This window comes from Alligator sinensis, unplaced genomic scaffold (genome assembly GCF_000455745.1).
Source record: "Alligator sinensis unplaced genomic scaffold, ASM45574v1 scaffold210_2, whole genome shotgun sequence".
In the NCBI taxonomy this organism is placed as follows: Eukaryota; Metazoa; Chordata; order Crocodylia; family Alligatoridae; genus Alligator; species Alligator sinensis.
In genome coordinates, this window is record NW_005841946.1 from 1,412,904 (window position 1) to 1,422,778 (window position 9,875).

Below are 9,875 nucleotides of genomic sequence, written 5' to 3' on the forward strand. Positions count from 1 at the left end.
AATTCTCAAAAGCCTCCACTGTCATCTCTTCCCAAGGCTGCTTTTACACTAGAGAGACTCCTCTGTGTATATAGCTCCTAGCTGATATGCTGTAGTTGGTAACAGAAATTAGCATAGCTGCAGGAATTTATTATGTTTAAAAGTGCTCTCCACATTAAAATTCAGCTTTTTTGTTTTTAGATCAGCACCTCGATAAATACTGACGGGAACTGGTTTCAGCTCAGTGGAGATGGACTAACAGCCACAGATATCAGTAAGACTCTAGGTGGATGTGGCTTCTGATGTTCAGATTTCAGTGGCCTGAAGCTATTTTAGTTTAAACCAGTGACACGTAGCCCTGAAAGGTCAGGAGATGCACGAGCAGCCAGTGGTAACCAAAGAACAACAGTAATGTGTGCAGCCTTAGACGAATTGTGGGCAACATGCTCTGGCTATGCGAAGAAAAAAAAACAAAAAACCTCTACATGATACAGTTGTACATGTTGCATTATTCATGATTTCAAGAGAAACACAATGCATGCAGTACAATAAATGGCCTTTGATAATATTTTCTGACGAGACAACACTTATAGCTTGGAAGCCATGATTTGAATGAGAATTTGTCCCAGACACTGGAATTTGTCCTACTCGCTTGTGGTGAAATCTGATCAAGTATCTCTCCTTCATTTCGTACATCAATTAAATTCCTAAGACAAGGCTTGGTCAAACTCAAAGAGATTGGCTTCCAGTGTACTTTAGACCCCTGCTATATGACTAACCTTTTTGACCTCTGGTCAAAAACACATTTAAGTCCCTATCAATGCAAAAAGAGTTTTTTCAAAAATAATCTCTGGAAATACTCCACATTCGCTGCCTGTCAGAATTAATAGCTGGTGACATAACAGATATAACTCAGGTCTCACATAACTTCTATCTTAATAAGTGGATAAGTGCAAGATATATATTTATTACATATGGGGGCAGAAACCTGCACTGAAAAGGTGAATCACAGCCAGCGGTTGACAGACTTATCTAAATCAACAGAAGAAAGAATAAAAACTACGGAGGACTGAATTTTCATGCAAACAACTCCATGTTTTAATTTGGATTCACTGAAGAATCAGCTTCTAATCACATGTGAATAACCCAAGGTCAGCAGTTTCATAGCCACATTTCCAGTCAACTGAGCTGAGACTTCAGGGGTGGACTTGCTTGATGATAATCCGTTAGAAGTGACATTCTGGCTTCAGTCACAAGGCTTTGCTCCTTCACCGGCTCTTCACGCCATGCGAGTAGACCAGGAGCGGGCAATTATTTTGGGCCGCCTACCGAGTTTTGGGAAGCCATCGAGGTCCGCATGACAGGCAGCCAGAGGCAGATAAATATTAATTTTCTAAACTTTTTAGGGGCCCCGTGGGCCAGATAGAATGGCCTGGCAGGCTGCATCCGGCCCGTGGGCCGCATTTTGCCCACCCCCAGAGTAGACACTATCTGCCCAACTCCTGTATATTTTGCTTTCGCTACTTACATAAGCAAGAACTGCTTACCATTTTTGCAGAACTGGTTATTCATTCTGGTAACAAAAAGCAACCAGGATATCACAGGAAAACCCCGAGACCCTGCCCTCTCCCACACACTCCTAACTAAATGAGCATGACTGGGGAGTACCAGTGTAGCACAGCATTTCCACACCACAAAGCTGCATTCAGGGTTAGAGATTATTTATACTGCAGCCATTCCTAGAGGCTTCAGCCAGCTCTGGGCTCCAATGTACAACAATGCCCAGAGACATACCAGCTACTGAAAGCACTTGTGTCTACTGAAGATCATTATTAACAAACAAGCAGCTAACAGAGGTCAGTCCAGTAACCCCTTCTCACATGAGCACTGCTTCCCCACTGACTTAAAAAAAATGGGAGTACTTGCAGGATTTAGGATTTGAAGAGTAAGTTTTGCCTTCTTCAGGCCCAGCGCATTGAACTGCATGCTCTGGTTTCTCTCTGGGTGCCAGACGCGCAATTCCCACCAAACAGCAGGTGTCACCAACAGAATTAAAGCAAAGTTGAAACAAAAAAGTTGGGCAATGATAGCCCGAGCATCTTGGTTTTAAAGGTGCATTGTAGGTTCATCAGTTAATTATATATTTTTTCCACACATCCCTATGCACATACTGTCAATCGTGAGCCAGTCACAGCACCAGCAAAGCTGACTGCATGCAAGGGAGTTGCATAAATGTTATAGTCAAATCTATGCACATCGCATCCCTGCTATCTTTTGTGGGACAAACTCCACCTACAAAGATAGGGCTAAAAAGTAGACAGTAACTATAACCAGATATTCAAGACTACCCAGGAAGTGACAAGTAACAGAGTTAACAATGTTATTGTTAACTATTTGTGCAGGAAAAGAAAGTGCTACTTGGCACTTTGCTTGAAGCCTACATCTGGACTTTTTGCCCTTATCTTCAGTTTCCCAAACAGTTGTTACTCGTATTACCGTGCTTTGTTATCAGCAAGGAAGACAGAGCAAAATAAAGCCATCTGGAGTATTATACAGACAGTTCTGCCTTTGTGGAGTCCCAAATTAGAGAGGATTAAAAAAAAAAATATTCCCTTTTTTGCATGAGTGGGCTGGGTACCTCCCTGGGAGGAGACCAAGGAAGCCATTTAGTTTTCAGAAACACTCATCTTGTATAATTATGCTGCAGGGAACAACACAATTTGTGAATGCCTCGGCAAGATAATGGAGCTGGAGGAGCTATTTCTTGAATGCACAGTTCAGCTAAAGTCTGCCTTGAATTAAAGCTAGTTTTGAGCAACTGTGCTTCTAAATCATGGGTTAGGTATCTCCAGTGAACACTCACTAGAGATGGAGGCAATCAGTTAACTCCGCTATGAAAGTCATGCACACAAAGCAATGTTTGTACCAGAGCCATGTCTGCTACTGAGGGTTTGAGGAATAAGCAGCTGAACAAAACAGAAGGATCTTCAAATTTCTGAGAGTCACAAGTGCCGAGGGTGAAAGGAAAAAGAATCCTTGATCCTCTCATGCACCAGAGAATTTCATACCATCTGGTACTGATAAGCTATCTTATAACATCACCACATTCAACTGTCTTCTTTCTTACCAGTTAACACCTTCATACATTCACAGACATTAGGGCTGGAAGGGACCTCAGAAGATCATGAAGTCCAGCCCCCCGCCCCAGGGGCAGGAATTCAGCAGGGGTCATAGGATCCCAACGAAATAAACATCCAGATGTCTTTTGAAGACGTTCAGAGTAGGTGCTTGAACCACCTCCGATGGCAGTCTATTCCAGACCTTGGGGGCTTGGACAGTAAAGTTCTTCCTTATGTCCAGCCTGAAACGGTCATGGAGGAGTTTGTGACCATTCAACCTTGTCATCCCTTGGGGCACTCTGGTGAACAGATGTTCCCCCAGATCCTGGTAAGCACCCCTGATAAACTTATAGGCAGCCACCAGATCACCCCTGAGCCTGCACTTTTCCAGGCTGAAGAGTCCCAGGGCGCTCAGCCTCTTGTCAAAAGGTTTGCTTCCCTGACCTCTGATCATGCGTGTGGCTCTTCTCTGGACTCTCTCAAGCTTCTCCACATCCTTTTTGAATTGTGGGACCCAAAACTGGACACAGTACTCCAGCTGCGGCCTCACCAAGGCCGAGTACAAGGGGAGAATGACGTCCTGGGATTTGCTTGAGAAGCATCTATGGATGCAAACAGCGTTTTGCTTGCTTTACTAGCCGCAGCATCGCATTGAAGGCTCATGGTTCATCTTGTGGTCAATCATGACCCCCAAGTCCCTTTCGTCCGTAGTGCTGGCCAGCGTAACACTGCCGAGTCTATAAGGATGCTGCAGGTTTTTCTTTTTCACCTGCATTACAGAGCCTTTGTCTTCATGGCAAGTTACTTTTGAAAAGTTAGCACCCTAGCGGTCCTCCAAAAATACAACCCCAAAAGCCTGGAGTCCTCCTCAAAAGTCTCCTACCCCAAAGCAAAGAACTGCCAGACTGTGCTCTCCTTTCCGGAAGGCCTGAAGTTCAGCCTCTTATTTTGCACCTGGAAATAAATCCCCCCCCCATACCCAGCACAGCCACATGCTATAAAAACCTAAAAGCAATATACATTCATAGCAACTACTACTCCCAACAGCTTTGCTGCATCAGTGCCTAAAGCTCCTCTTGAACCCAGAAAGAAAGTGGGAGCAACCACCCTTTATATAACTGGTTCTGTAAAGTACATAGCATGTTTTTTGGGTCACAAATATTCAGGTTTTTCCAAGTTTCATGCCTGTACCACCGTATGGGGCCAGACCATTAAAAGAACTTGTATGGTTATACTGGTAATTTATTTCATATTCCAAGTGCTTTCGACTAAAACATGTCCAAAGGTGTTCACTGCCAGGGGGTCTGGTTCACTTTACCTGGCCTGAAGTGGAAGCAAATGGCACTTTTCTCCAAACGTAAGTGCGCACTCCACAACCCGCATCAGCTCGCTAACCTGAAAGGACCAAACAGGAGGGATATCAGCCAACAGGCTAGATCCCAGAGCCTGTGTTTAATACAGAACTGGGATAAAAATATGTTTTGTATTATAGTCCCAGAGTGGCCAGCTGTGGGCTCAGGCAGAGAATATGAACTGCCATACACCCCAAGCCCTTCTGGCTGACTTTTGCTTAACCTTCTCTAAGTGCTCAGGCTTTTAGCTTGCTTGACAATCTACTTCCTCTACGATAGTGTGAGCAGCATGACAAAGTGTGCAGAGGGCAGTCTTTGGAAAGAGAGCCTTACGCTAGGACGTTCTGCAAAAAGATGCACATTTCAGCATAAAAACACAGGTATGATATAATGTGATCCATGGTCAAAACAGCCTCTCATGATCTGTTGCAGAACAGTTTCTAGCTTCTATTTACTGAACTATCTGAACAACTTGGCTGCAGGTTCAGCTTCTCCTGCCATCCATTGCGTTAGACCTCTGCAAGTTCCTCGGCTGTATAAACGATGGGCTAAGTAAAGGAGTCGGTCCAGCAAACAGCATATGGACTGGTGTTGCTGCTCCATTTACAAGACAATGGCATCCAGGTTTTTCTGCCCTTAACATGAGACTCTGGAGTCTGCTAGGAGGCTACCAGATTGAGTTTTCTCCTTCTACAGTCCTTTCACAATAGCTTCCTTCCACTCGCAGGTCTTTATGGTCTTTATAACCATTCTCTTGGCTTTGTGCTTGTGTTCATTGCTCCCTGTACCCTTTTTTCTGAATTCAATTTACAGATATGCCAGCGGGGATCATAACAGTTTCCAGGGGTGTATTTCAGCAGTCTTCTTCAAGGCAAATTCAGCTAATCTGTTTGTTAGCTGGAAAACACAGTCCAGAGAATTATTTAGAGCATTAGTGCTTTCCTGAAGGGAACCAAGCCCATATTTCACCATAGCATGTATTTTACCAGAAAGAAGTGCCTTCTGCTTGCACCTTTCCTACACCATAAATGGTGTAACAGCAGCAAGGTGCAGCAAACATCTGTTCTGTTCCATCTGGCCCCTGCTGGCTAAGGATTTATGGCCCCCCCTCCTCAAATGAACCTATAAGGCTAAAAGGTTTTGGAAGATCCTGTATTTCTATGCCCTTAGCTCCTCTCTCAACTATAGCAAGTATGTTAACAGACCTTGACAACTCCGGTCCTGCCATCTCCAGCATCTCCCACAAGCTGCCCATTCTCCTTGCTCCATCTAACCATGATGCTTTTGTCAATTTAATCATCCCGATTACGTAGTTGAATGCTCTGTGACAATCATATGCCATTTAAGATTTCTTTTTCTCCCAGGAAAATGTATTCCTGCGACTGACACATCTTGTTTGTAAAAGAAACAAGAAAATGAAGAATGCATTTAGGTTTTCCACAACTGATAACAGCTCTCAGATCTTGTCCCTTTGGTGTGCTTGCTTTATTTCTACAGTCATTTATTTTATTTTATTGTATTTATTCATCCTCTGTTCCGGATTATCCATTTCTCCCTTCCAGACATTTTCCTTCTGGAAAGGAGGAAATAAAGGAGGAAACATTATAGATTTAATGTATAAATCTATACATTTATCAGATTTTTTTTTTTTAACCATATTTTCTGTCTCCCATGTTAGCACTATGGACCTAGATCCATCAGTGCGACTCCGATATATAACCCCACAGAAGTTAATAGACAATACACGCATCGTACAAACTGTAATGAATGCAGAAGCTGACAAGAGCAATTAGTACAAAGAATAAGTGATGTTTACAGCAACACGTGTCCTCAAACACCTTCCCTGGAAATCTCATGACCTCCCCCCACTCACCCCAATGGGGTTTGACCCAAAACGTGTTTGTATTGGAAGCCACTCAGCAGTATTAAAACACAGATGAGGTTTCTCCATGCAAGTCTTTGCTTCATAGACTGCACAAGTTTGGCATTTCAAAATATTTTCCCCATTCTTTTCTGAAAGTATCAGTTTAAGCCTAATGAGACAGATTCTCTTCTTTTCCTTCCAGGGCTTCAACCAGCCTGTTTAAATTTAATTACAAGTCTACCGTTAGCCCCTTATTTAAATTGATTAAAACTTATAATTAAGCTGTATGACATGGAAGATTATTTTAGATTCTCTCTTTTAAACCTCCCTTTCCATTTTAAGACATTATATGCCATTATAATCAGATGCTTCCATTTCTGTTAACAGTGAAACACTTCCAATTACTTAGTTTTGCTACACTGTTCCTAAGGCTCAAGTAGACTAGTGGTTTTCAACCTTTTCCATTTGTGGACCCCTGAACAATTCCAAAGGGAGGTGTGGACCCCCTTGGAAAATGTCAGATGGAGGTGTGGACCCCTTTGAATTAAAAGTATGTGGATACTCACAGTCACAATGGATCATAGTCATCTTTCACAGACCCCTTAGACAGTCTGCAGACCCCCAAAGGTCCGTGGACCACAGGCTGAAAAGCACTGAACTAAACCAAACTGTTGTTACCCGCTTTTTGTTAAAGAAACTTCTGTAGGAGAATTCCCAGTGGCTTGTTGGATAGGGTGTAGCACCATGGAAATCTATACAAAAAGTATCCAAGCTAAATTGCTAGGTCTTAACTTCAGAAACTCCAGATTTCCTAAAAGTGTGCCTTTGAGCACGACTCCCAATCCAGGCCTTTGAGCTAAGACTAAAATACTCAACACTATTTGCATAGGACACATCTATAGCAGAAAATCTTGCTCCAGAACCAAAAGCCTTACTCTTACTAGAGGGATTACTGCTCCGATGGGGAGAGGGGTGGATGATGAAAGCTGCATTACCATGATCCCGTTACTGGTTGCATTAGCACAGCATGTAGTAGCTCTAGTTACAGAGTGGAGCTACTTCATGTCTGTAGAGTACCTAGAACAAGAGTAGCCCCAATCTTCTTCCCCTGTTCATCTCACCAGCACTTACCAAGAGTGAAGGCGATTCATCTTGGTTAGTGCTCACCAGTTGTGCTTTTTGCTTGCTTTGTCCCAGCTGACTGACAGGTCCAATGGAGAAGGGTTAATTTTACTTCTTGCGTCTGATCAAATCCCCTTCTTGATACTAACAATCAAGATGGGCACCCCCTTTCTTCCTGGCTAAGTGGATGCAGTGGCAGTCTCAAAACCATTTTTTTTCTGCTGGACTATGAGGTCCTCACTTGTCAGGCCAGACCTCTCTTGGTCAGCTATCTGGTACGATGTAAACCAATACAGCCTGTTCCACAGTTGGGGTGTCAGAAACTGTAAAGTGGTGCCCCCAGTTTAGTGGGCTAGCCTGGGTGAGGAGGGTGCACGGACACCCAGCAGGACTAAAAACAAGACCCCTCAAAGGGCAGATGAGCTCCCTGCGAGCCAATGGCCACCCGTACCTGGAAAGGAGATGGGCACCTCCAGGTCACCCTGCCCAAAGAATCACCTACGATGCAAAGCAACTCAACTAACCTCATCAGGAGGGGTGTTACAGCATGTCAAGTGCCCCAACGGTCGCAGTGGCCTCAGGACTGACTTGACCTGATAAGGTCCTCTCATGAAATCCTCTGCCCCAACATGATGCAACATTCAGAGTAAGCACACCAACGGGAACGTTTATAAAAAACCCAACAAAGCTGCCTTTGCTTCTGTTTTCATGAAAACATTTCAAGTGCTAGGAACGATTGCACTTCAAGCCGTAACCTAGCCCTCAAGTCCCTTGAACGAGGCACGTAGGATTTATCAATGGGAAACAGGGGTTTAGGTTGTAGGTTGTAGCCGTGTTGGTCTAAGGATATAGGCAGACAAGATTCCTTGGGTGAATTTGATATCTTTTATTAGACCAACCCAAATGGTTGGAGAATAGTTATTAAGCAAACTTTCGGGTTCAAAAACCCTTCGTCAGGCTCAGGAAGCTACAGCAGTTGGTGTGTGCTCTTCCTGGATCTCAATGGGAAACATGCATAGATTATAATAGTGACAACAGGGCCCGGGCAGTTTTGGTGATGGTGGGAATTTAAGGCTGGTGACAAAACCTAATGAGCCCCACAGCCTTGTTCTTCAGGCTAGTCACTTCCTACCTCATATTAGAGCCAAGTCTTTCAAAATCAGCTTCATGCAAAGGTTCCCAAACTATAGAATAAACCAGCTTGTTTTCACTAAATGCGTCTCTTCCAAAAGCTATGACAAAAGGCATCGTTCGGTGGAAGAAAGAAGGGGGCATCAGCTGAACACACAGAAGGGCATTTACTGCCATGTCCCAGTCCAAAGCAAAGTGCAAGCGAACAGGCTTGAGCACGGGTATATTTGTCGCAACCCAATCACTGTCAACAGCCTTCACACTTCAAGAGAGGCGGTTTACATTTGAGACGAACAGTTCCTTGTTTTAGACACACTGCTCGGTGAAGAAGGTTAATAAATGAGAACCAAGAAAAAGCAGAGGTAAAAGCTCCCTAATGAAAATTGGAAAAATCTGCAGATATGCAAAGCAGCCCTCAATTTTGTTCTGGGCTTCTCTCAAGCAAGACGGTTTATTCTGTTAGCCCCTACACCGTCCTCTGGGAGCGGGGCAGGGGGCTCAGCCTGAATATATTCACCTAACATTGATGCAGACAGCACCAAGCCCTGGAGTACGTTACAGCCAGTTACAAATTTCCTTTGTCCATTTAACTCTACTTGGGGAGCGAGTGAGCGAGACCGACTACAGCAGGCGCGGGCAGACTTGCCCACTCTTTGCGTGCATCTCTCAGACAGCAGCCGGGGGCGGGGGGGAGGAACTATTTTAAGGATAGGAAAATGTGATTAGAAGAACCTGAAACTGCTTCTAACCGGCGGTCTGAAAACAAGGTGGTTTCAGGTGTCCCTTTACGACCGAGCCGTTCCTGAACCAGACCGCGAGCTCTGCGAAGAGCAGATCTTTGTGTGGCCTATCGAGACTCGCTCCAGTGTCTCTCGCAGGAAGGTCTATACAGAGGCGCCTTTTGTAAGCCCTTTTTATTGGCGTCTTAGGGGCAGAGGCGGGTAGCGGCACCGTCGAGAGCGTCTTCAGGCACAGGCAGAGGAGCCTGGAAACGCTGGCGGGGCAGCTGTCAGCAGCTCCCTAGGCAGCGGGTCCAAAGCGAGCCCCCGGGGGCGGGTTCGGGGGAAGAGAACAAAGCCCCGACAAAGCCACCGCGACTTTCTCCACCTAGCCGGTGGGAAGCCGCACGTGCGCTGACAGCAGGGACAGAAAGCACGGCCATGCGCGCGCGCGCACACACACACACACCCCCCCACCCATGCTCCATGCACTGGACCGACGCGGCTGGCGGGCACGGGGATGGGGACAGGGCCGGGGCCTGGGGCACTCACCTGTGGGCAGCCACGGCCCGGCTCTGCAGGTATTTCT

General features: G+C 45.2%; 1 protein-coding gene across 2 annotated transcripts in view; it reads right to left on the reverse strand.

Annotated features, from left to right (window-relative positions):
- The window catches only part of CHSY1 (chondroitin sulfate synthase 1), a 93,544-nt gene extending 83,669 nt beyond the window's left edge, over positions 1-9,875 (reverse strand). Inside the window, exons 1-3 of one of the 2 annotated variants that reach the window (XM_025199597.1) lie at positions 9,839-9,875; positions 5,656-6,023; positions 4,417-4,493 (exon numbers count right to left, since the gene is read on the reverse strand). In XM_025199597.1, coding sequence (XP_025055382.1) covers positions 4,417-4,493; positions 5,656-5,727 — 149 coding nt within the window. In that variant the 5' untranslated portion in view covers positions 5,728-6,023; positions 9,839-9,875. Of the gene's footprint in view, positions 1-4,416; positions 4,494-5,655; positions 6,024-9,838 lie in introns of those variants that run through there. The other variant, XM_025199598.1, reaches the window with a different exon arrangement.